Consider the following 26613-nt stretch of genomic DNA (forward strand, 5'->3'; position numbering starts at 1 on the left):
CTGTGTGTGTGTGTGTGTGTGTGTGTGTGTGTGTGTGTGTGTGTGGGTGGGTGGGTGTGTGGTACTGGGAATTGAACCTGGGCCCTTGCACTGAGCTATATCCCTAGCTCTTTTTAATTAAAAAAATTTTTGAGACAAGGTCTTGTTATGTCACTAAGTTGCCTAGGCTAGCAGTGTTGCAGTCTTCCTGCCTCAACCTTCAAGGGTGCCTGGAGTGTAGGTATGTGCTCCTCCATCCCCACTAGGGATTGAATCCAGATTTTGTACTGAGCTACATCCCCAGTCCTTTTTTATAACTTTTGTTTTGTGGTTTTTTTTTTGGTTTTTTGAGACACGATCTCACTGTGTAGTTGAGACTGACCTGGAACTCACTATGTAGCTCAGGCTGGTCTCGAACTCACAGTGATCCTCCTGCCTCAGCTTCCCGAGTGCAGGGATTACAGGTGTATGCCACCATGCCTGGCTTTTTATATCTTATTTTGAGACAGTCTTGGCTAAGTCAATTGCCCAGGGTAGGCTTGATTTTTTTTTTTTTTTTTTTAAGACAGGACTTTTCTGTGTAGTTCAGACTGACCTTGAACTTGAGGCAGTCCTCCTACCTCAGCCTCCCAAGTGCTGGAATTATAGGCATGCACCATCACACCAGGCTCAGGGTTTGAATTTTTATTTATTTATTTATTTTTTTTTTTGGGTACCGGGGATTGAACTCAGGCCCTTGTGCTTGCAAGGCAGGTGGTGGAACCACTGAGCCAAATCCCCAGCCCAGGGTTTGATTCTCCTGCCTCAGCTTCCTCAGTGCTGGGATTATAGGTGTATACCACGACACCCAGGTTTTTACTTTTTTTTTTTTTTTTTTTTGGTACCAGGGATCGAACTCAGCACCTTGTGCTTATGAGGCCAGTAGGGGTACCACTGAGCTAGATCCCTGGCCCAGCTTTTCACCTTTGTAAGAAGCAGAAAACAAGTATAGATAATGGAAACTAGCCCCCTCCCCAAAGAAAGTAGTAATAGAATACAAATTTGTTACTTATCTGAAATTCCAGATTTCTTGCTTCCCTGTTGTAGAAGAAGGGGTCTTCCTATCAGACCAAAGTTGTGTAAGTTGCTGTCTGAGTTGGGACCCTGGAGCTTATAGAAGAGGGGCCAGTGCATGTTTGTAGTTCCTGGAAGATATGTGCCAGTGAATGGTAGTTGCTATTACACTTACTGCAAGTATGAAGAAGAGCAGAGGCTGGACATGGGGGTGCATACCTGTAATCCCAGCACTGGGGGGAGGGGTTGCAAGTACAAACCCAGCCTGGGTGATTTAGCAAGACCCTGTCTCAAGATAAGTTCAAGCCAGGCCTTGTGGCATAAGCCTGGAATCCCAGCACTTGGGAGACTGAGGCAGGAGGCCTACTACAAATTTGAGACCAAGCTGAACTATATATTGAGACCCTGTCTCAAAAAACAACAAAAATTAAAAATAAGACCCTGGGTTGAATCCCCAGGGTCACCCCCTCCGCCGCCAAAAAAAATCAGACAGCAGGCTGGAAAGAGTAGAACTGAAGCCTTGTTGATATTATTATTATTATTATTATTATTTTGAAGTGGTTGCACTGTGTAGTTCAGGTTGGCCTTGAACTTGTAGAAATTCCCTTGCCTCAGTCTCCTCTGAGTGCTGGGATCACAGGCATGTGCCACCATGCCTGGCAAGTGAAGTCTAAAATGCACAAAGGGTCATGTTGTCTGTGTTATCTGTCCTTTTCTCTTTCCACTAAGATATAATAAGAGGAAATGGATTTTGAGGACAGAGGGCAGGATTTATTGGTTAGGAGGAAGAACTTTAAAACCAGGTTGTTAAAGCTATTCATGTAACACTGGGAATACATACCTGTTACTCAGCTACTAAGGAGGCCAAGGCAGTAGGATCACAAGTTTAAGGCCAGCTGGGCAATTTAGCAAGGTCCTGTCAAAGTAAAATGACTAAAGGGCTGGGGGTATAGTATAGTATTACCTTGAGGAAGAACTTTAAAACCAGGTTGTTAAAGCTATTCATGTAACACTGGGAATACATACCTGTTACTCAGCTACTAAGGAGGCCAAGGCAGTAGGATCACAAGTTTAAGGCCAGCTGGGCAATTTAGCAAGGTCCTGTCAAAGTAAAATGACTAGGGATTCAGTCCCCAGTCTGTGCTCCCACACACACTTACAGGATGTTCCTGAAGCAAATTGTTGGATCTGCTTCCTCATTTAACTCTAGAACATGGATGTCGCGAAGCCTGAGAATCAGGGTAGGTGTGGTGGGTGGCACATGCCTGTAATCCCAGCACTGAAGGCTGAGACAGGAGGATCATTGCAGGTTTGAGAACAATCTGGACTACATAGTAAAACCCTGATAAAAATCTGAGAGTCAAAACATGCCACTGTATTTGGCTTTCCTCACCATTTTGGTTGTAGAGAAATTTAGAGGTAAAAGGATATAGTAATTGAGAGTGGGCCTTGGAGTCAAACAAAATTGGGTTTATATCCTGCCTATACTATTTACTAATTGCAAAGTTTTGCTAAAATTATTTTTTCTCTTGTCCTTTTCCTTATTTGTAAAGAGGTAATGATAGTACCTACCTAGTAGGGTTTTCATGAGAATTAAATGAGATAGTAAATGTAATCCTAGCACAATAAATGTAATCCTAGCACTTGGGAGGCTGAGGCAGGAGAATCCTGAACTACATAGTGAGTTCGGCCTGAACTACAGAGAGAGACCCTATCTCAAAAAAAAAAAGGTAAATCAGTGTCTTAAAAAACACACAGTAAGCACCAAATAAATGTTAGCTGCTATTAATAACCCATAATGATACAGTAACAATAATACTTTTTTTTTTAGTATGTGTGCTTCTGAGGCGAGCACAATTATATGAACACTAAGTGCTGCTTTAAAGGAGAAGAGGTTTATAAAAGAACAACGTGGTGCCTGAGTGCCTGTGTTGCGGGATGATTGTTACCATGACTTTCCACACTGGTCACAGGCTTCTGAGCAGTGAAATCTTTTTTTTTGGCATCAGCTTCCAGAGGCAGCTCCTGCTGCCTGAGTAGGAGGTGTAGCTGGAGCAAGACAGGGCTCCAAACCGTCATCACCCTGGATATAGGGTGAGGATGTGGGGACTCAAGCATAGTGCTTCTTACAAAAGTCAGTGTGGGTCTGCAGGAATGGTTGAGCATCCTGGTTGACCTAGGTCAGAGATTTACATTCCTAGTCCCCTTAATTTTAAGCCTCAGTCAGTAGTATTTCACGATCCTCCATTTCCTGGGCCCCTCTTCATTTAGTCATATCTTCTTAAAATGTCTGCCTCTGAATATCTTTTTCACAAAATAACTGTGTTAAGGTCCAGAAAAAGGACTGACCAAGGTGAAGATTCTGTGAATGTGTAAGGGCTTTGTTGTGGAACTGTGGAGGATCTGATGAACCATGTGGACCAAGAAGGAAATGGCTCAGCATTTCCGGGTTCTGCCATTATCACTCTTTTCCTGAAGTATGGTGAGGTGACTGAGTATGGCAGGTCTTGTGGCCCCCTTTTGCTTTCCTGTTGGTGATAAGAGCTTGGGCTAACCTTTGTTGTCTTACGCATAGGAGTTTTATATTAAACCAGGTGCTGTGCACATGCCTGTAATCCTTGCATTCTGGGAAGCTGTGGCAGAAGGAGTCCAGCCTGGGCAATTTAGTGGCCTATTGAACTAAAAAAAAAAATTTTTTTTTTTTATACCGAAGATCGAACTTGGGACCTTGTGCTTACAAGGCAGGTGGCAGAATCATTGAGCTGAATACCCAGCCCTAAGCAAAAATTTTTCTTTTTCTTTTTTTTTTTTTTTTTTGGTACCGGGGATTGAACTCTGGTCCTTGTGCTTGCAAGGCAGGCCACCAAACCGCTAAGCTAAATTCCTAGCCCTCTTTTTTTTTTCTTTTTTTTGGTACCGGGGATTGAACTCTGGTCCTTGTGCTTGCAAGGCAGGCCACCAAACCGCTAAGCTAAATTCCTAGCCCTCTTTTTTTTTTCTTTTTTTTGGTACCGGGGATTGAACTCTGGTCCTTGTGCTTGCAAGGCAGGCCACCAAACCGCTAAGCTAAATTCCTAGCCCTCTTTTTTTTTTCTTTTTTTTGGTACCGGGGATTGAACTCTGGTCCTTGTGCTTGCAAGGCAGGCCACCAAACCGCTAAGCTAAATTCCTAGCCCTCTTTTTTTTTTCTTTTCTTTCTTCTGGTGTTTTAAGACAGACTCTGGTCAAGGCTGGCCTTGAACTCATAGTGATCCTTTTGCCTCAGCCTCCTGTGTGCTAGGATTATAGGTGTGCATCACCATGTGGGTCTAGGAACCTGTTTTTTTCTGTTCTAATTAGAGTTCAGATGTACAACACACCTAAGTATCCTTCATGGTCTTAGTGTTGCTCTCGTGTCTCATCTTTCTGTGTCAGGAATTGAAGGATGAACAGGAGAGCATGGCCATGTGATGAAGACTTGGCTAGATGCTCTAAGCAGATTTTGCCCCCCATTTTACTGTTAGGATAAGTACATGAACATTTGTGACCCATGTGCATTTCTTAGGCTGGTCATGTTTCATTCTCAAGGGCTGAGGAAGGGACATCTTTGCTGAAGTACATCTCCACCTTCCACCCCCACAGCACCTCAACAAAATAGGGCTTCTGTTAAGACAGGAGGGTCTGGTGTGGTGGTACCTGCCTATAATCCCTGTACTTGGAAAGCTGAGGCAAGATGATTGCCAAGTGTTTGAACTATGCAGTGAGATCCTGTCTCAAAAACAAAAAACAAAAAACCATGTAGTCACTTAAGCCATAAACCTGGGGATCATCTTTGATTCTTCTTTCCTAGATTTAATGTGCAGTTAAATCCTATGGATTTTGCCATTTTGAGGTTTCAAATCTGTACCTCTCTTTTATTACTACCTCAAGTAAAGAACTTGTGATTTCTCATCTGTATTATGAAGCTCGGCCTCCAGTCCCCACCCCCTTTTTTTTTGTACTGGGGATCAAACTCAGGACCTTGCACTTGCCAGGCAGGCCCGGCGCCACTGAGCTAAATCCCCAGTCCTCCCTCTTCTCATTTACTCATGAACTACCAGGATGGTCATTCTGAAGCGTAGATATCTGATCACATCACTTCAGCACAGCCTTTACAGCCCTTCACGATCATCTCCTCACCTCTCCAGCCCCCTTCCTTACCACTTACATCCATTCACCGTGCTTCATCCCAGTTGCACCTGGCTCTGGCTAATAAAAATACTACCTGTAATTCAATTCTGTGTGCTTTTGCCCACACTGTTTTCTGTCATTTGTTCCCTCTTGCTTATTGTCAGATTATGTCCACTTCTTCAAGCATCAACTTGTGATGTGCAGATATTGTCTGGGAATTGCCCACTACTTTAGTCTTGATTACCTGCTGTGGCTTTCTGTTCCCATAATACCACAGTATGCGCTAACCCCACTCTCATCCTCACTTTTTTTGTTGTATTGGTGTGATACTGTGGACCGAACCCAAGGCCTTTGCACTAACCAACATTTCCAGCCCTTTCTAATTCTTTTTAATTGTGTATTTTGAGACAATGTCTTGCTGAGTCATTTAGTTGCCCAGGACTTCATCTTGTGATCTTCCTGCCTCAGTGGATATCAGAAATGTGCCACCATTCTTGGCATCCATATTGTTTTGTAATCCTTTGCTTATTAATGTTTCCCACTAGGCTGAGTTTTGTGAAGGCAGAACCTTTCCTCTGTTTCCCTAGTTCAGTATGTTCAATAAATGATAAATGGATGGATAAATCAGAAGTGATTTCTTGGCTTTTGGAGATCTTTGAGTCCAATGGAAGGTGCTGAGATACTAATCTGGGAGCTCTTATGTTATGATTCCCATGCTCTTGAGACAAAAATTTGAAATTTACAGATGTCTGTTTGGTTAGCCATGCTGCAAATAGCATTTATATTAGTGATATCTCAATTTGAAAATGATCTGGGAACACAGCTGCTTTTGCTACACCCTGCCTTGGGAGACTTTGGTCTTCTTTCCCCTGGACCCCAAAGAGGAGAGGTGATGTCAGATCAGAGGTCCCTTCACAGGTGTCTCAGAACATATACCTGGTAGCTCGCAAATCTGGTGGGAGAGTGTGTGACTGACAGGGCTGTGACTCTCAGGATGGCCTGGAGATTGAGTCAGGCTTATTCCTGCTACACAAGCCAAGATGGTTGAGCAGCTGGCTCCAGTAACAGCCTGCTCTGATGCGGGTGTGGAGATGGCAGTGGGGGCAGGGAGTGGTCTTCAGGTGAAGGCATCCTCAGAAGAGCTTTAAATCAACCAGTCTGCTTGACTGAACTCTTAGCGTGCTGCGTACAGATTGTACTGGAGCATGGTTTTGGAGCTCCTGTTGTTATTTCTGTAACAGTTTCTGACTGTGAAATAGAATATCAGCCATCTTTGTTAGTAGAGAGATATCACTGTATTCCATTTTTTATCTTGAGCCGTTCACCTTCAGTTTTAACTGCTATTCCTGGTTTCCAGCACCCCTTAGAGTCCTGGCTTGCTTCCCTATCAACACAGGAGTTCCATCTGTGGTGGAAGAGTAACTGTAGGCCATACAGAACATAGGGAATACAGGGTTTATTTATTTTTGTTTTGTTTTTACCATTCTGCTTCCTATAGCTTTGTCTAGGAATGCATTGTGATGAAAGTGAGAGCTGGCTGTTAAAGCCAAAGATTTGTGTTCAGAGCTCAAAGCTAAAAGCTGCCACCCTTGTGCTAAGGACAGCATGCTCTCTGGTAATAGACAAGGACGGAAAGCCAAGGAGAAAAAGCAGTGTCTCTTTTGGAATGCTCGTATAAATCAAGCCCTGGATTATAATGAAGAGTCATCATGTCCAGTAATTTCAAGGCCCTAGGCCCAGGGGGAAACAAAGTTGCTACTGGATGTTTAATCACATATTTATCAGCTTCATTGTATTATGAAATTGCATGAGAAAAATCCACCAATTCTAATCTAGGCCCTTTTTGGTATTCCTGAAATAGTCCTGGGGTCAAATATGTGTGGAAAATGGCCAGAAAATAGAAATAGGTGTAGCACTAGGGTCGATTTTTGTTTCTTTTTTGCTTTGTTTTATTTTGTTTTGAGACAGACCCTTGCTATTTAGTTGAGGCTGGCCTTGAACTCACTATTTATCCCAGGCTGGGCTTGAACTTGATCTCGTGGTAATCTTTCTGCCTCAGTTTCTCAAGTGCTAGGATTGCAGGCATGTACCACCATGCCCAGTTTAGGGTCATCTTTTAAAGTAAGAATTTAGCAGGATGGATTAGAGAAGCAAATGAAAGGAAAGTGTTAACATGTTCTGGACAAGGGGTGTTGGTTATTCATACTTCTTTCACCTATTGCTATATTTCCATTAGTCACCCCCCCACTGTCCCCTTTTTACTGAGCTATATATATCCCCAGCCCTTAAAAAAATTTTTTTGGGGGCCGGGGATTAGCTCATTGGTGCCACTGCTTGCCTTGTAAGCGCAAGGTCCCAAGTTAAATGCCTGGTACCACCCCCGAAAAAAAATTTTTTTGAGACAAGGTCTCACTATGCAGTTCAGGCTGGTCTTGAATGCACCCTGAACTTTCAGTGGTCCTCCTGAGTGCTGAGATTATAGACATGTGCCACCACACGCAGCCTTTTTCTTGGAGACAGGGTCTTTCTAAGTCACCAAGTTACCTATGGGCTGGGCTCTTAAGTTGGGATCCATCTGCTTTATCCTCCCAGAGTGCTGGGATAATAGATGTATGCGTGGCTCATTGTTATTCATTTAATTGTAGCAGTTCCAGTAACAAAGGACAGCAAGATGGATGTGTAGTATAAATCCAGTTCAGGATCAGGGTTGTCCCTGATATCAGACCTTTAAAGCAGAGAATCATCTGGGGCTGAAGGAAAGGTCATCTGAGCAGGAGGCAGAGCAAAAGCTACTAGGGCCTGGAGAAAGTGGGCATTTCTGTGAAGGGGATGGTGGTGGAACCAGAAGTCTGTTAGTTACCAGTGTTGGTACAGTTTGACCTTTTAGCTGGACAGATGTCCAGTCGTGCCCCCACCCCCCCAGGCCTGAGAAATCTACCTGACTGGGTTGAGGCTGGAAAGGCTGGGAATGGGGCTAGTGGGCAGCTTGGCAGAGGTTCGATCCCCAAAGGTATAGGGAGCCACGCCTTCTCCCTGGGGTGTGAAAGCCCTGTGGGTCAGGGGCAGGGCTCATCAAGGAACCTACCAGGAGTGCCACTCCTGACTCATTAGTGATATCTGTGGAGGCCTTTGAAGATGAAACACTCCAAAACCGCTCATTGTTTTCTGTGTTTTGGACAAACTAGTATTTTCTCCAGGGAATGTTGATCTAGCTGCTTTGCACTAGTCTGGAATTTGCTGCAAACTGAGTAGAAATAACAAAACAAAACAAAAACAATCCTGAAGAAGTTTTTGAAAAACTAAACTCCCACCAAACCCCCATGCTTTGGCTTATAAGTAGGATTTTTCCCCATTCACCTTTCACATTCTTGAGTTTGGGTGCACTCTGTCCTGACCTGTTCCTTTGCCTTCTGGGTTTGGGGTGTGTGTCTCTGCTTCCCAGACTATGGAGCTTCCAGCAGCTGGCATATGGCGAATGCTGAATAAGCTGACGCATGCCTCCTCCAGGCAGAGAACTGGCTGGCATGAGTGGCTGGGCCTCCATTTCTTGGTGGTTTTAAGGATGCATTTCTGTGGCTGCCTGTGCCATAGAGAAGGGAGGGAAGAAGAGGGGATAAATTAATGTGTTCAGTCTCTTGGGAGCAGTGGCTGGCAGATAAGTATTTTGTACCTTCACCATGGTTCTTACTGTCTCCTCCTTCATCCTTTCAGTGGGCATTTGTTAAGTACCTGAATGTACCATGTGTAAACACCCAATTTGAGTGAGTTGCAAGTGAGGGCAGAGTGATCTCTTCTAGGTAACTTCTCACTGGAAGTTCAGCTATGTACTATGTGCTAGGCACTATTCTAGGTACAGTAATACCTCAGGACATGAACGCTTCAGTTCTCAAACAGTTCGGTTTTCAAAAGCATTTGAAAAGGTTTTTTTTTGTTTTGTTTTGTTTTGTTTTTTTGGTTTTTTGAGACAGGGTCTCACTATGTAGTGGAGATTGACCTGGAACTCACTATGTAGCCCAGACTGGTCTTGAACTCACAGCAATCCTCCTGCCTCAGCCTCCTGAGTGCTGGGATTATAGATGTGCGCCACCACACCTGGCTTTCAAAAAGTTTTGCTTCTGTTCACAAATTCCGCATTGAGTGACAGACACAACCATGGCCATCTTCCCCACACAAACACAAGCCCAGTTATTTTCCCCCAAAATGTAAGACAAGTTCATGAACCAAGGAACCCACTGTACTAGGGACACAACAGTGAACAGAACATATAGGGAGCTGATGTAAGAGGAAGGAAAAAATACAACAAGAAGTCATTATGTAATGTGTCAGATTGTGAGTTTTTGTTTGTTTTTGGTACTGGAGAGCAAACTCAGGACCTTGTGCTTGCGAGGCAGGCAGCAGCACCACTGAGCTAAATCCCCAGCCCTTGTTTGCTTTTTTGAGACAGGGTCTCACTATATAGTTCAGACAGGCCTTAAATTTAGTATGTAGCCCAGGCTGGCCTTGAACTCAAAATGATCCTCCTGCCTAGGCTCCTGAGTGCTGGGATCACAGGCATGCGCCACCACGCCTGGCTGTCAGATGGTGATAAGTGGTGTTATTTTGTCGGGGGTTGTACTGGGCATCAAACTTGAGCCCTTTACACTTAAATACATCTCCAGTCCCTGTTTACTTTTATTTTGAGACAGGAGATCCCTGAGTTGTTCAGATGGGGCTCAGACATGGCAGTTCTGCCTCAGCCTTTCAGAGTGCTGGAATTATAACTGCCCGCCATGACACCTGGCTTGTTGTAGATGGTGTGAAGAAAATGAAAGTGGGATAAATGGATTAAAAAGTGGTATTTGTGTTATAGGGGCTTTTAGGGAAGGCCTATTTGGTAAGTAGCATTGGAACAAACACCTGAAGGAAGTAAGAGCAGAGTCCATGGAAGTCACTGGGTAGAGGAGCGTTCCATGGAGAGGGAATAGCAAGTACAAAAGCTTCCAGACAGGAAAGTGTGGGTAAGTTTCAGTGGAGCAAGCAAAGGGAAGAGTGGCAAGAGATCTGAGGAAAGATGTAAGGGACCATAGATCTTACCGGACCTGTAAATTGTGGCGTGGACTTTGGGTTTTACTGAAAAGGAGTTTCAAAGCCAAGAGAGGTTTCTTTGCATTTTGCAGTGTTGGAGATTGTATGTGCTAGACAAGCACTCTACCACTGAGCTACATCCTCAGCACCCACCCCCTCAGTACTGAGGATTGACCTCAGGACCTTGCACTTGCAAGGTGGGGCAGTGCCACTGAGCTAAATCTCCATTTTGTTTTGTTTTGTTTTTGGTACCGTGGATCAAACTCAGGCTCTTGTACTTGTGAGGCAGGCAGCGGAATCACTGAGCTAAATCCCTGGCTCTAAATCTCCTTTGTAAAAATTTTATTTTCAAAACAACATCTTGCAGAGTTGCCCAGACTGATATAGAATTTACAATCCTCCTGCCTCAGCCTCTTGAGTAGCTGGGATTACAGGCTTGCACTACCACATTTGGAAAGAGGGTTTTGAACAGACTTGATTTAGGTTTTATTTTATTTATTTTTTTCTTTTGGTTTTTTTGAGACAGGGTTTCACTATGTAGTTGAGACTGACCTGGAACTCACAGTGTAGCCCAGGCTGGTCTTGAACTCACAGCAATCCTCCTGCCTCAGCCTCCTGAGTGCTGGGATTACAGGCGTGCGCCACCACGCCCAGCTTTGATTTTGGCTTTAAAAATCACTCTGGCTATTGCTTTCCTTTCCGGCCTTTTGGCTAAGATCAAATGTAAAATCACTCTGGCTGCCATGTGGAGAACACACAAATGGGGTTAGGGAAGCAACAGGGCACAAGATGACTACCCCATTGCAGGTGACCAGCTCTCCCTGACTGGCCACAGCAAGCTTGGGCTCTGTCTGGCTGAGGAGAGGGTAGCCTCTCACCTGTCCTCCCTACTCTTAAGGTACTACTGTGTGGTACAATTTTAGCAACAGGCAGTTTACAGAATGTAGAGAATCAGCTTCTCTCAGGGGTTCTACTTTCTTACTCTTTTTTTGTTCTCATTTACACTGGTGTGGAAGGAAGATGGAACTGTAGCCTATAGGCAAGGAAGCAGCCCCTTTATTAGAAAGGAGAGCATGAATCTTGGGAACCTGGCAAGCCTGGACTTCGACAGGAGTCACAGAGAGCCACTCCTCATTCCATGCCTTCCTCTTCCACCCTTTCCAGAAGTCTCAGGGTAAGGTTGCGGGAGGGAGGGGCGGAAGTGATCTTGCAGTGCGTTGGGGTGTGGTGTAGAATATCAAAACTGAAGGGACTTTAGAAACCACCCATCTGAACCCTCTCAGTTTACAGGTGCACATCTGGAAAGTTGAAGTCACTTTCCCAGAGTCATATAGTAGGTTCCAGACAGCAAGGGTCCTGAGCATTCCCTGCTTTGTCTCTGCTCCTAAAAGTCCAGGATGTGCCTGAGTGGGCTTTGGTATTTGTAGTTCCTTCAGGCCCTCATTTGTCATGAATGAATTCCAGCTATGACTTCAGTAAGTTCCACTTACATGAACTCCTGACAAGCAAATGGTGGTAATGAGTTTGTGTTTGCTTTGCCTAGGATCAAATCCTCCATACCAGGCACCAGGCTGCCACTGCCTCCACTTGGGCCCCACTATCCTTAGAGAGAAGCTGCTGTGATCATGGGCAATATCTTTGGAAACCTTCTCAAGAGCTTGATTGGGAAGAAGGAGATGCGCATCCTGATGGTGGGTCTGGATGCTGCTGGAAAGACCACTATCCTGTACAAGCTGAAACTAGGGGAGATTGTCACCACCATCCCCACCATCGGTAAGGGCACAGCTTGTATGTGGGCTCCTGTGCTGGCAGCTGAGGCATGGCAGGATGTTTATTCCTAGATCCCCTGCCTGGCCACTTCTCCCCAGACAAGTCCATGCAATTTGTAGACCTCAGAGAATGATGACTCTTTAGCTTAGTAGCAGTTGCCCGGGGGGCCTGCCGTTTGCCCACCTACCTTGGCCCTCCCTGATGGGAGAACTTCCGCAGCCTGGCACTGTACACCTGCCCTCAGGCACTAGAGTTGGTTTGTTCTCTGTGTTCTTTGGAAAGCAGGTGAAGGGCTTTGATGTTCCTGCTGGCAGCCTAGAATTGCTTTGGATCTTTGGGCCAGTCCTGACGGTGACCTGCCTGTGGGAGGCAGAGCATTTGCCGTATGCATGGGGGCTCTGGGTCATCATCTGCAGCTTGCTCTGCATTTGGGGCTTCAGGACTGTCGCTCACTGTTCTTTCTTCATCTGCCTCTCAGCCCCACATCTTATTTGAGGCAGAATCTGGCGGCCAGGGTACAGGAATAAGGCTGTCATTTCTCCTTAGGAAGGGGAGCCAGTGTCTGAGAAAGGAGCAGAGAAGCTCTGAACTTGATGACCAGACCCCCTCATCCTCTTTGACTTCGGTCCTCAGACTATGGGGCCTGAGGACGACTTAGCTTTCCTTTAGTGTCATGACCTGTTGGGTTTTTTTTTTCTCCCAAAGGGTTTAACGTGGAAACAGTAGAGTATAAGAATATCAGCTTCACAGTGTGGGATGTAGGTGGCCAGGACAAGATTCGGCCCCTCTGGAGGCACTACTTCCAGAACACCCAAGGTATGGCTGATGAACTGCCCAGGACTGGCATGGATTGGATGGGGGTGAGCAGAGCTTGGCTGTCTTCCTTCATTGTAGGGGCCAACCCTTGCCCTGCTATAGTTTGCAGGGGTGGGGAAAAGGAGAAAGAAATGAAACTATTTGAACTGTGTAAGGAGAGAATGGTCTTTTGACGGTGGGGGAAGAGGCCGTCTGTCATCTCTGCAGCCCCCGCTCTGCTCCCTAGGCTTGATATTTGTGGTCGACAGCAATGATCGGGAACGAGTAAATGAGGCCCGGGAAGAGCTGATGAGGATGCTGGCAGAGGACGAGCTCAGGGATGCTGTGCTTCTTGTATTTGCAAATAAACAGGTGAGACTTCTACGCACCCCTGAATTTGGGAGAGGCCAACTTCTGTGGAAATTGGGGCCTTGGGCTCATTGTGGGGAGTCAGGCTCTCAGTTTTGGAAGTATGGGAAATACGAGCAGTTGACTTCTTTATGTCTCTTTTGTCCCCTACCTGTGTTTATTTAGCAACAGCTTAGTCTTCAGGGATTGGTGTGGTAGATGCATCACCTCAAATCTTTCTTTACTTTTCCCTGTTGCACACTTCACTAGAACTCTTGTCACTCGTGCTCTCAGACAGATTTGATTCTTAGCCTATGTAAATCACCTCTCCACTTTCCTGTGAGCCCCATGCAGTATTTGGTTTCCAGCTTCTCAGTGGGATGACTGTGTAGGGTCTTGGATCTGAGGGTCTAGAATGATCCAGTCCAAAGTAGATTCCTTGGATCTTGTTCTGGGTTTCCTAAAATGGAGGAGGAGGGAAAAGTGCTAGAACACATCTTTGGGCGATAGGTGCTCTACAAGTCTTTGGAAGCTCTTCAGGCTCCTTTGTGTTTGTCTCCCTCACACTCCAGGATCTGCCGAATGCTATGAATGCTGCTGAGATCACAGACAAGCTGGGCCTGCATTCCCTGCGTCATCGCAACTGGTACATTCAGGCCACCTGTGCCACCAGTGGGGATGGGCTGTATGAAGGCCTGGACTGGCTGGCCAATCAGCTCAAAAACAAGAAGTGAGAGAGAGCCAGAGTGCCCTATCCAACCGCCCCACCCATCCCTGACATACCCATTGTCTCCCTGCCCCAGCCCTACCCCTCTCCATTGCAAGTGTGGCCAGGGCCTTGGGTATCATGTCCGCATGCCCAGCAAGAGCCTTGCCTCCCCTGCCTCCCCTTCTCTCCCCTTTCCATCGACATGACCAGTCCTCAATTGCTGTCTTGATGATGAGTCATTCCAATTTACTGGATTTAAAACAAAAATAAGGTTGTTATGGTATCATGGGGTAGCCCCTCTCTTTCTCTCACCCTCTGGGTTTTGGGAGGTGGGGTGGGATATCTCCGTTTGCTTCATTGGCGCTGGTTGTTGGGCTCTTGGCATCTGAGTCTGCCACAGTCCCCTCTCCTATTTCCTGTCTTCCTTTTTTTGTCACCCTCCTGTTGTACATGGAAAGTACACGGGCCTCTCTGTGTGTGTGCACGTGTGCGCCTGTATATATATGTATAGAGAGATATATATGTGGGAGCCAGGGGGAATAGGGAGGGGGTGGAGTGCAGCTCAGGGCTTGCAGCCAGGACACTGCCCACCGGAGCTCATCCCTGCTCCATCCTTGCTGGTGAGGTAAAGGGAAGCAGGTGAGAGGGTTTTGGGCGGGCAGGACTGCCCTCTCTTTTTCTGTCTGCAAGTGGGTGTTGCTGGATCGCAGGACAGATGATGGATTCTCTGCCACCATCTTCCTTATACCCCTTTCTCTCTACCTTTCTCAGGGCAGGGACTGGCATTTCTCTCTAGATGACTGTTCCCAAGGAGATGCCATTCTGCTCTGCCTTGTTAGTGGGAAGGAAGAGGAACCCACGCACACTTATGAGCCCAGAGCATTTAACAGACCCTCCCCCACCACCCTTAGATCTGTTCTCTGGAGCTTGAGGGGGAGTTGGGGATAGCAAGACCCATGTGTGTTTGAGACCCGGGACCCCCAGGTGGGTTTTGGTGCCATGGGGGAGGCCTTGGGTTTTCTGCTCCATTCTCTTGTTACTAGGAGAAGGTGAGGCCTGGGTCAGTTTTATTCCTCCCTTCCTGTGTCCTCCCCTTTGATCTTGGGGGCTGGGTAGTTTCTTTGTACTTTTGTTAGTCTTCTCACATTAGCAGCCCTGCTGGCCTATCAGGGCTGAGTGGTAGAAGAAGCTTCAACATTGGGGTTAAGATAGCAGGCCTCAACATCAACCCTTCTGTTGTCCAATTTTCTATCTTTTCCTAGTCTGGGATGAGCTAAAGGCTGAAGGTTTCTTGTTGTTTTGAAGCCCTCAGACCATCCTTGCTGTTCCCTCCATTCCAACAGCTTTCCCATCTTCCTCACATACTTCCCATACATGGAGGTTGGAGTGGAGGAAGGTGGATCCTAAGTGGTTGTTGGTGCTGGTGAGATGCAGTGGTCTTCAGGGCCCTCCTTCCATTATTATGTAGTTGTTCAAAAGCTGCTGCTACTTGTGTCCCTGTCTACAGAGGGCGCTTGTTCCTGAAATCCTGGCGTGGGTCCTGATTTCTGCGGTTTCTGTGAAGCCGTGGCTGTTCTGTGGGCTCCTGTGTGTGCTGGCTGCGCCCTGAGCTCCAAGACAGCTGCCCATACTTTTTTGCTAATATCAGGGGCCAGGGACCCCACAGCATGGCTGAGGGACCCTTTCCCAGAAAGGATGTCCCAAGCCCCACAGCATGGGGCCAGACTTCCTGTCCTGTCCCACTCAGACTGAACTGTGAGAAGTTCCAGGGGTGACTCCCTCAGTGCCAGTTACTTGGTGATGTGTTACTTACCCAAGACGCAGTGAATGCAGGTTTCTTGCTCCCTAGGCCTGTGTGTGTGTGTGTGTGTGTTTATGCACGTGCGTGCTTGCATTTGATGTGTATGTATGAGAGTGCTGGAGAAGTTGTTTCATTTTAAAATGGGTTCACTCTTCTGACCCCACAGAACCTTCCCTCCGTACTTTTTCTTTGCTCTTTCTAATGTTGTGCTGTCCTCTCCCGGTTACCTTTCTTTCTCTGAACTCTTTCCTTGCCTTCTAAGTTTATTCACTGCTATTGCTTGTTTGTCTGTGCCCCTCCCCCGCCCTATTTATGATTCCCCATTCTGTATCTTTTGGTTGGTGAGGACTGTGCCTCTTCTCCTGCCTCACTCCTTCTCTGACCCTTCCTAGTTAGATGCCAGTTTTAGATAGGTTTCCTCATTCCAGACCTCACCTCTATCTTTCTTGTCCTCCAGAGCCGAATCTGGGCTGAGGGTGTTAAGCAGCGCTGGAGGTTACCATCCTGCTGCTCCAGGTTTTTCCAGAAGGGGGCAGCAAGCGATCTTGTTTGCATCCTTGGCTGCAGACCCTTGGGAAGGGGTGGTCCTTTATACATTCCTGTTTACCTAATAGCTCTTTTGGAATTGAGTGTTTTATTCCATTTCTGCCCATTACCTCTCCTGCTCGCCTCAGGTGGGTTTACTTTTATGCTTTCCCCGTTTCAGCTTTTTTCTTCCTGGGAACTGCCCCTCCCCCTCCCTCCAAAGTTTGTGGTGTTTGTAGTGGTAACTGCAGTTCTAAACTGGTTTTTCTCTTTTTTTCCTCCTCTGGAATGTAGACTGTACATGTTTAATAACTCACCTTCTCTATCCTTGCTCCGAATGTGGGATAACGCAATGACTGTGACCCTGGTTGGAAATTAAACTTGTTTTATGCAGCTTTGGAGCAGACCTTTGTCTTTGCTGTGCAGAAGCTATGGGGCAGTGGGGCAGTGGCGCAGGTAGTTCTGTTCCTAGTCCCCTTCTCTACACTTCTGCTCCTCAGCAGAGGGGCATTTGGTGGGTGGAGAGTGAGGTTATGGAGGAATTTAGGCCCATCTCCGCATTGCGTATTTCCCATCATACCTCAGAGGGAAGTTAAAAAGAGTCGGGCACCAGAGTATGAGGCTGTGTGAATTTGCCCCCCTAGCTCTAGAGCTTTTAACCCTGAGCGTAGCCATATTTATCACCCATTGTAGATCTGAGGGCCCTGTAGTACCCCCACTCTCAGATCTCCCCAGCCCGCACATCAGATGCTTCTAGTTCAGACTCATTCGTAGATCAGAGCCTTCCCACCCATCCAGGTTGGACTTTGTCTGTGAAGGAGCATGAGGGGTAAGTGAACTTGATCCTTCATACTAGCGATGGCCCTGCTTCACCTCTAACTCCATCACGTGGCTCCCATTATCAGGATGCTAACCCTCATCCAGAGACTGCACACATAGCCTGGGAACAGACCTGGTCCAGAAAGTTCCCTTTCTCCCATCCCATTCTCACCACTGCTCTGTTCCTCTCTTGCTGCTGATGTTTAGTTCTAGGTGAAGAAAAGATGGTGTTACCCTTAGGCTAGGTGATGTGGCAGGCCTCCCCCACTCCTACTACTTTCTTAACCTTTGAGGTGGGAAAAAGACAGGATTTAGGCATTTAGTAAGTTGTGAAGCTGGTACATACCTGTAATCCCAGCACTCTGGAAAGTTGAGGCAGGAGGATTGCAAGTTAGAACCCAACCTGGACAATTTAACAAGGCTCTGTCTCAAGATTAAGAAAAAAAAAAAGCAGGGGTATGGAGATGGGACTCAGGCTATATCTCATTGAAGGCCATGGGTTCAGTCCCCAGTACTATTCAAAAAAAGAAAAACTTTGAGAGTCCAAGTACCAGTGTGTAAAGTATTTACAGAGTTGTAAAGTACTCAGTTACCCTTTGCTGCCTTCTCCACCAGTTTTCCTGTTTAGTCTCTTGTTACTCATAAGCTATAACCCTCGAAGACCAGTGTTTCTACCTTTTGTAGTCCTCACATTATTCCGCCCGTGTGTCTTAACATCCTTGTAACTTCAAGCAGTACCCACCTTCACTTTCAAAATCAACTGAGACTTTGCTGCTCCAGGGTCCTTGGTCACAGGTTGCTATAAAGCTGGGACCACCTTTCTCAAGTGCTTTATTTGTATGTTAATAAATAAATAACTTCTAGATCCATAACGCCTTATAAGACTGTGATAATGCAGTGAGTGCATTAGCTGAATGGCAGGACAGAAAGGGTCTTTTGAGCCGTGATTAACTTGGAGAAGTTGCCTTACTCCTTTCTGCCCCATAGTACTCAATGTAGGATGCCAGGAAGGAGGTAGAGGGGAGCCCTCTGGTGGCAGCAGCCCCACCTTCCAGAACATGGACAGCTCATCTGTCTTCCCTCGACAAAGGACCCAGATTTTTAGGAAAATCTGGGCAAGGAAGCATCTGAAAAGAGCCTGGAAAAACCAGGGGAAGGGCTTGGATTGGCCTGAGTAGGATGAAGGCTGAAGCTATCCCCTTCATTCCAGAGTGTGGGACGGTAACGGGAGTGTGTGTAGGAGCTTCAGATCTGAGTCACAAAGCCTGAAAGCTCTGCACTCACCACTGCCTATTCAGTGCTTAGATTGGTTAGAGCAGAAAGGTGGCGATTATTTAGTCCTTTCTCTGTTTTTTAGATCTATGTCAAACATGGATCAATGCAGTGTACTAGGGGTCAGGGGATCATTTTTGGGCTGCTCTGAAATCTTTTGGGTATCTATAGTGTTTGTACCATGTTGGGTAGTGAGAGTTGGGGAGTAACTGTAGAGGATATCTTTAACAGTAAACAGAGACAAATGCCTTTATGGTACTGTTTTCCAAGTGTTTCATGAATGGTCAAAGCAATTCAGAACTAGAACATAACTCACAGTAGGGTGCTTTGTGTAAATATTTCATAAATATTTGACCATTTGGATATACACCTGCACAGTACCTCACACCTTTCAGCAAAAAAACCACTCAAGAGTAAACACCTGACGCAGCTAACTAGGTACAATCTAGAATCCACTGCGGGTAGCCTAGGTAGAATCTCCTCCGAATATTTGTTTCTCTGAAGTAAAGGCACCACACACTTTCTTCAGTTAAGAAAAACCATCCTTACAATACAGGACAATTTTTAATCTTTAAGAAGGGCCAAGAACACTTAGCCACTATTTAGGTTCTGAGTGGCACAGCGACATCCCAGCTGAGGCCATGATTTCATAGGGCAGAGGTTCCCAAAAATCAGGCTCCTTCCCACCTGCTCTCAGTGTGCTGCTTTGGGCAGGGCAGGCTGGCACGCAGGTGAACCAGGTCCCTTTCTCTTTGGCTTCTCTTTCTGATTATTTTCCTTGACGGGTTTCAGGAAGCTATCTTGACACTGAGTGTTAACATTCTCCATACACACATGAATCCTCTGCTTGTTTACAACAATGCCAACAGCGTGGTGAATAATACTGCACTGTTCCAGCTTTGCCATGGTAACATTCCTGTAGCTTTCCTTTTTTTTTTCTTTTTATTGAGTTTATTGGTACAATCTAGGTATACAATACAGTTACATTCATTATTGGGATCCTGTACCTTTACATGGCAGGTCTTGATTCTCATTTTTTCCCCTTGTCCCTGCCCTCCCTTCACCCCCTCCTCCCTCCCCATTTACAAACACTTTATTTCCATTTTTTCAGTTTCTCATATTTTTTTCCTCTCTCTCATTACCTTTCCCCCACCCTTCCCACTTTCCCTACACCTTTAGCCCTTTACTTCCTATTTCATATTATTAATTATCTCATTAGGATCCTGTGTACTATTATAGTTTTTCACACCAAAGAAACTATTCTGTATTTCAGCTGAAGAAATCTCTGTATGAACATTAAAAATAGCTTTCCTTTTTGAACAGTACCCATTCCCTTGATGTCTACAGCATCACCCTTTTGTAGATTTGCATGTATGTGGTCAAAGGAGCAACCCCATGTTTTCTAAAAAGCCTAGCGAATAAATGCTGGGTTCCTCTCCTCTTTCCCTTTGCGTTTGTCATTTTGGCAAATTACTGGAAGATGGCAGTTCTGGCCGAAAGAAAGCATCCTGTCCTTTGCTGCTGCTGCTGCTGCTGCTGCTGCTGCTGCTGCTGCTGCTGCTGCTGCTGCTGCTGAACGTAGGTAGTAGCCTTTCTTTTCCTGCAGGTTTTTCTTTCCAGTTAGGTTTCCTGATCTTGGTTGCTGATATAGGTAAGAATCACCAGCATTCTTTCAAGGGGTAAAGTGAGTTAGGACAGAGGAAATGTAAGCCTTGAATATGGTAGAGGATGAGTAAAGTCACTAAAGACAGTGGTCACAAGTCTGGAAGTGAGGAAATGGGGTCAAAACATGAGGTGTGTCATTTGGATCATGAGCTGCAGAAGAGTACCCGCGCCCTCGTTTAGGAGCCATTGTGACTTCAGAGCTGGTAAGGTTGAGAGGACAACACTGAAGGCAAAACGTGCTGGTTGTGCATCCTTCCGTCTGGCACCCTTCCTCACAAACCAGGTATGCTGGTGACTGGCAGTCAAATCCAGCCGGTTTCCTAGCAACCCCATTGCCCACCTTCCACTTCCACCCCTCTGCCCCAGCATGTTGAGAGCCATCCTGTAGAGTTCCTATGAGAGCTCCATATGGATCTCCTGTGAGTCATCCTAGTAGAGTCAGTATGTACAAGGGACTCGTAAGGGTTAGAAGGCTTAGCTTGTGGCTTAGCCACAGAGATTACTTCCAAATTGGGAATATAGTGAAGATTGTCATTTTCTTGGCTTTAAGTTGTAGATAGGGGAGAGAGGAGGTATGCTTTTGCCTTTGCCACCTCATCAACAGGATACCTCCTTAGAGGTTAGAGCAGACTTGGGGGAAAAGTAGGGGAGAAGGGTAGCTGCTTCATACCTAGGTAAATGAATACATAAGCCTAAAAGGTGCTGGGGCTGTAGATCAGTGTGAGTATGCACTCACCACACAGCACACATTCAGCCTGCACCACCAAGGGGACAAAACAAAACTGCCCTACTTACTATCCTGTAGCAAATGGGCACACGGGCCTGATGAATGAGTGGGTGGGTGAATGTGTTGGCCAAGCTGGGTATGGTGTGTGCCTTGTGAGTCTTGGGAGCTAAAGGGCTATGGTAGAGTTTGTGTTACCCTCAGAGACCCTTCTGAAATCAGAAGTTCTCTGATACCTCGTAGCTCCAGCCAGATTTGGGCCAGGTCCCCTATCTTTCCCAGAAACATCTCACCTTTCTCTTCTAGGTTCTTAACCCAATCCAAGGAAACAGCTCCTTCCCTGGGCCCTCCTGTGTGTGCTCTGCAGTGGATAATGTCTGAAATAGTTTTGTCCTTGCCCACCCCACCCATGCCCACTTCCTGTTCAGATTCCCAAACAGCTTCAAACCAGGACAAGACAGAGTAGCCTTCTATCCATGACACCTCTGCAGTCAGCTGATGTGTCAGTGTAGTCTGCATGGTCACCCTTTGCTCAAACTCTCACAATGTTCCCACAGTCTTAGGCTGACATTCAATGTTCTCGGCAGCCAGTGCCCTTAATTCCCTCTTCTCACCTCTTTTAGCCGGTCGCTCGCTTCTGCAAACCTGCTCTATTCTTTTTTGTTTTGTTTGTTTTTTTGTTTTTTGTTTTTCTTTTGGAGACAGGGTCTCACTGTGTAGTTGAGACTGACCTGGAACTCACTATGTAGCCCACCCACGCTGGTCTCTTAACTCACAGTGATGCTCCTGCCTCAGCCTCCCAAGTGCTGAGATTACAGGTATGCACCACCACACTTGGAGATTCTTTCTTTTCCAAACATCTGGCCCTCTGCCTTTACCTCATTTCTTACTTGTTAAAAAACAAAAACCAGGGCTGGGGATTTAGCTCAGTGGTTCCGCCACCTGCCTCACAAGCACAAGGTACCAAATTCCATCCCTGGTACCATACCCAGCTTCTAGTTTGTTTTTGTTTTTGTTTTTAAGAAGAGGAAAATTTATTGGCCAATAAGAATAGTTCCTGAGACTGGACGGGTCCCACATGGGTTGCCAATGAGCCTACTTCTCAAAGGAAATTTATAGAGCAGAGTCATAAGGGGTGGGTATATAATGTGGGTAAAGACTGCAATCAACTAATAAGTTTACAAGTATAATGGCTTAGGTAATACTGATTCAGAGTTTGACAATTTTGATTACCTAAGCGAGTCCCAATCTAAAATTATGAAACAAAAGCAAACACCTTCCAGTTGTCTCAGTGGAAACTCCAAATTATATAGGAATGATACAGGAGAAATAAATTAACTCCCAACCTGCTTAGATGTCAGATATGCTGAGTTTGTGTTCCTCAAAGTTGAAGAATGAATTCTAAGGAACGGAGATTAAGAGTAGGAAAATTTGGGCTGGGGATTTATTTAGATCAGTGGTTCCATTGCCTGCCTTGCAAGCACAAGGACCCAAGTTCTATCCCTGGTACAAAAAAAAAAAAAAAAAAAAAAAAAAAAATTTTTGGGAGTTAAAATTATGAAACAAAAGCAAACACCTTCCAGTTGTCTCAGTGGAAACTCCAAATTATATAGGAATGATACAGGAGAAATAAATTAACTCCCAACCTGCTTAGATGTCAGATATGCTGAGTTTGTGTTCCTCAAAGTTGAAGAATGAATTCTAAGGAACGGAGATTAAGAGTAGGAAAATTTGGGCTGGGGATTTATTTAGATCAGTGGTTCCATTGCCTGCCTTGCAAGCACAAGGACCCAAGTTCTATCCCTGGAAAAAAAAAAAAAAAAAGGAAAATTTATTGGGGAATAAGAAAAGCTCTTGAGACACTAAGTGTATGAATGTACACATGTTTGGGAAGGGTAAAATACATGTGGACTCACATCACATGTATATTCTAACTTGCTTTTTCACTTAAGGCTACATACATTTGTCTTGAGATCTTCTAGTTAGCACATTTATCTTTTTTCTTCTAGAACTAGGGATTGAACCTAGGCCTTTCATCCTGAGCTATATGTCACCCTACATACTTTTTTTTGAGGCAGGGTCTTACTAAGTTGCCCAGCAGGCTAGAACTTGCAGCCCTTCTGCCTCAGCCTCCCAGAGTGCTGAGGTTACAGGTGTGCACCAGCATGCCTCACTGATCTTCCTCTTTAATGGTTTCTCATTTCATAGTGTAGTTTATACAAAATAAATTTTGTCTATCTTCCTAGGGGGCTCCAGGCAGGATCACAGTCTTGTCCTTGCCATCAGTGATCTGGCTCTTTGAGGGAGATGCAAGGAGTGAGGCATTAGGAGGTTCACCTCCTAATGTCCCTGAGCATGCGCCTGGAGTTCAGAATTTGGGGAAGCCACTGTTGGAAGAATCAGGACCTCACAGAGGAGATAGATGACAGGTGAAGGGCAGAGCTTGAGCAAGGGCACAGAGAGGGAAGTGTGATGCAGGTTCATCTGATGCCAGACTGCAGGCAGGGAGCAGGAGGACTGGGTTTAATTCATACACACGACCTGCATTTACGTGTCCATTATAAGCGGTGAGGTTACAGAAATGAAAAACATGAGGTTCCTTTCTAAAAGGCTTTCAGCTTTGTTTTGTTTTGTTTTTTTGAGACAGGGTCTCACTGTAGTTGAGACTGACCTAGAACTCACTGTATAGCCCAGGCTGGTCTCGAACTCACAGCAGTACTCCTGCCTCAGCCTTCTGTGTGCTGGGATTACAGGTGTGTGCCACCACAACCGGCTTGAAAAGTCTTTCAGCTTAATAGGATAAAAGATCAGTTCAGAAAAGTGGATTAGGGCTGATGACAAAGTTTTAATAGGCATATTGAGGAGTCAGAATTTTATTGGGCCATGTTGAGCCATGGCAGGCTTTTAGTGGACAGGTGATGTGACGACTGGATTGAGGCACTGCACAGAGTTGTCTAAAGTGTAGAAGTTTATTTTTCTATATTTTTCCTGAAAACAGAGTCTTGCTATGTATATAGCCCTGGTTAGTCTTGGACTCACAGTCTTCCTGCCTCATCATCCCAAATACTGATAGTTCATTTCTACCTCACTTCAGAGATGCCCAGTGCACCATGCAGTGGTGCACACTTGTAATCCCTGTTTGCTACTTGGGATACTAAGGCAGGGAGATTTCAAGTTTCAGCCTAGGCTGGACAGTACAGCGATTTAGTGAGTCTGTCTCAAAGAATAAAAAGGGCTGTGAATGAAGCTCAGTGTGAAGGCCTGAGTTCAATCCCCATACCCGTCCAACACACAAGTGGCTGCTAGGAGCTGGGTGCAGGGTTGCGCACCTGTAATTCCAACACTGTCAGCGCTGAGGCAGAATTGGGAGTTCGAGGCCAGCCCAGACTACACAGCAAGATCATGTCTCAAACAGAAAGTTCCTGATGGGTGGAGGATGTGGTTCACTGGTGCACACATGTCTGGCCCTGGGTTCTAGCCCCAGACCAAACACAGGTACTCGATGGTAGGCAGTCCAGGGGCTCTCCAGTTGTCTGAGTCCAGTTTTCTGAGGCTCAGGCTTCCATCTTTTCAATTCACCCTTGTGGAACACAGATAGCTTCCGTCCTCATGGTCTTATTAGACTAGAGCATAATTCATCTAATCCACATTGCAGGTAACAGAATGAAGGGAGATGATTCGGGCAGAAGAGATGAACACATAATGAGACCTTTCTTAGCTCCCTTCAGGGAGGCTTCTTGGAAATTTAAGGCAATACTTAGAGCACCTCTGTTTGCATCTGATTGGCCAGAATTTAGATTGCCTTTTTTTTTTTTTTTTTTTTTTTTTGGTGGCACTAGGGATTGAATCCTGGAGTGTTCTACTATTAAACTACATGCCTAGCCCTTTATTTGTATTGATTGGATTTTTGAGACAAGGTCTTGCCATGTAGTTAAGGCTGGTTTTGAACACACTATGTAGCCCTGCCTGGCCTTGAAATCACGGTGAACCTCCTCCCTTCACCTGTGTGTTGGGATTATAGGTGTGCCCACCACACCTCGCCATAGCCTTTTTTTTTTTTTTTTTGAGACTAGGTTTCACTCTGTAACTCAGGCTGGCCTTAAACTCACTATGTAGCCCAGGCTGTTCTTGAACTCTCAGTGATCCTCCTGCCTCATCCTCCCACGTGCTAAGATTACACGCATGCCCCACCACACCTGGCTTCACAGCCCTTTTAAATTTTTATTTTGAGTTAAGGTCTTGCTAAGTCACTAAATTGCCCAGGCTGAGCTTGAATGTGTGATCATCCTGCTTCAGCCTCACGAACAGTTGGGAATACAGGCACACACCACTGTGCCCACTTTTTTTTTTTAATCCTAAAAAGAATGGCAGGGTTTAAAATGTATGGTCTCCGTGAGAATATATAGTCAGAGCAGGAGATGCTGTGGAAGAAGAATCCAAAGGAGATGGGTTAGATATAAGATATGAAAGAACAAAGATGCTAACAACAGATACGCATCAGAAAGAGGAGACTGGGAGGGAAGCCCTGGCTGCAGCAGCTGGGTTGGAAGCAGGAGGAGGATGTTGGGTTTGTTGAGTTTCTGGTGCTGGCCAAACATCCCAGTGGAGACATCCAGTAGGCAGTTATGTCTGGAGATTTGTGAGGGCAGTCAGAGCTCTGATGCCAGAGACATGCTAAGGACCACAGGCCACGAGCAGCCCTAGATTCGTGACTGAATTTGCTGAGTGCTGTTGAGTGAGCAGAATCTGGGTGCCTAAACCTGAGGGATGGCCATTGAGAGCTTAAATCATGCAAAAGAGGACTGGCAGGAGCACCTGAAGTAAGTTGACGCCCTTCACAAACCTGAAGGGGTTGGATGTGCTGTCCTTCTGCAAAGGTGGTTAATGAAAGCAGAAAGAAAATGGAAAAGGCCAGCAGTGCCCGCCCCCCTCCCGCAAACCTTCTTATAGGAAAACAGCTTCTTGTACTTTTCAGTTCACTTTCCAAGGGCTGAGGCTAGGACAGCTGTCGGCCTTCTTCTGGAGCTAAACTTCCAGAAATTCAAACGGCAGGAAGCCAGGTGGGAGGGAGGCGGCTTTGACAACTGCCGGCCGCAGGGGGCCTGACACTGCCAGGGTGGTGTGGAGGGACGCATTTTAGAGGAGTATTCTGGGCTTGGGCAGAGCTGAATTTGAATCCTGTCTCTATGGCCACCCAGCTTGATGACCTTGGACAAGCTGCTTGCACACTTAGTTCCTTAGCTGTAAAATGGGAACAGCTGCACCTACCTCTCAAGGTAGTTTTGAGGGCTAGAAACTGATGTGCACACAGTAAATGGCTATTACGTGGTCAAGCCCTCCTGTGGGACAGAACGGCTAACCGACAGACTCGTCAGAATCTGCGGCGACCTCCGATCTCAGCGGGTAGGGAGGGCTCCCGCGGCCTCCTCCCACGAGGAGGTGGGGACGAGGTGGAGGAAGGGCTGCGGAAGGAGGAGCTAGAAGCTAGCGACCCGCCCCGTCCCGTCCAGTCAGGCCTGGGCGCCGAGGGAACGCTCTCCTAGTCGCCACCGCAGGAGCAGCTGTCCTGGTGTCGGTGCCCGGTCCCGTCCAGTCATGACCCCGCGCCCCTCACTCCTGCCGCTCCACCTGCTGCTCCTGCTGCTCAGTGGTGCGCTGTGTCGGGCAGAGGCTGGGTCTGAAACCGAAAGTCCAGTCCGGACCCTCCAAGTGGAGACCCTGGTGAGGAGAGGGTCCCGATTCCCGGCCCGCATGGGCAGGGACTTGTCGGGAATACGGGGGTCCAACGAACCGGGGGCGGGGTGAGTGCGGGAATTGAGTTGGGGGGTGCTGGGTCTAAGGGAAAGCACCGGACCTTTGGAGGAGCATCCGTGACCCTTGTAGTCCGATCGCAGGTGGAGTCCCCCGAACCGTGTGTGGAAACCGCTGCCCTCGGAGACA

General features: G+C 46.4%; 2 protein-coding genes across 3 annotated transcripts in view; both read left to right on the top strand.

Annotated features, from left to right (window-relative positions):
* Arf3 (ADP ribosylation factor 3) overlaps positions 1 to 16590 on the top strand; it is an 18907-nt gene extending 2317 nt beyond the window's left edge. Inside the window, exons 1-5 of one of the 2 annotated variants that reach the window (XM_010623590.1) lie at positions 11396 to 11419; positions 11789 to 12018; positions 12721 to 12831; positions 13058 to 13182; positions 13731 to 16590. In XM_010623590.1, coding sequence (XP_010621892.1) covers positions 11871 to 12018; positions 12721 to 12831; positions 13058 to 13182; positions 13731 to 13892 — 546 coding nt within the window. In that variant the 5' untranslated portion in view covers positions 11396 to 11419; positions 11789 to 11870 and the 3' untranslated portion in view covers positions 13893 to 16590. Of the gene's footprint in view, positions 1 to 11395; positions 11420 to 11788; positions 12019 to 12720; positions 12832 to 13057; positions 13183 to 13730 lie in introns of those variants that run through there. The other variant, XM_010623588.3, reaches the window with a different exon arrangement.
* Positions 16591 to 25012: 8422 nt separating this feature from the next.
* The window catches only part of Fkbp11 (FKBP prolyl isomerase 11), a 5091-nt gene continuing 3490 nt past the window's right edge, over positions 25013 to 26613 (top strand). Inside the window, exons 1-2 of the mRNA XM_010623587.3 lie at positions 25013 to 26394; positions 26568 to 26613. Coding sequence (XP_010621889.1) covers positions 26269 to 26394; positions 26568 to 26613 — 172 coding nt within the window. The 5' untranslated portion in view covers positions 25013 to 26268. The remainder of the gene's footprint in view (positions 26395 to 26567) is intronic.

The sequence above is a fragment of the Fukomys damarensis genome, unplaced genomic scaffold (assembly GCF_012274545.1).
Source record: "Fukomys damarensis isolate Sample0158 unplaced genomic scaffold, DMR_v1.0_HiC HiC_scaffold_15, whole genome shotgun sequence".
Classification (NCBI taxonomy): Eukaryota; Metazoa; Chordata; class Mammalia; order Rodentia; family Bathyergidae; genus Fukomys; species Fukomys damarensis.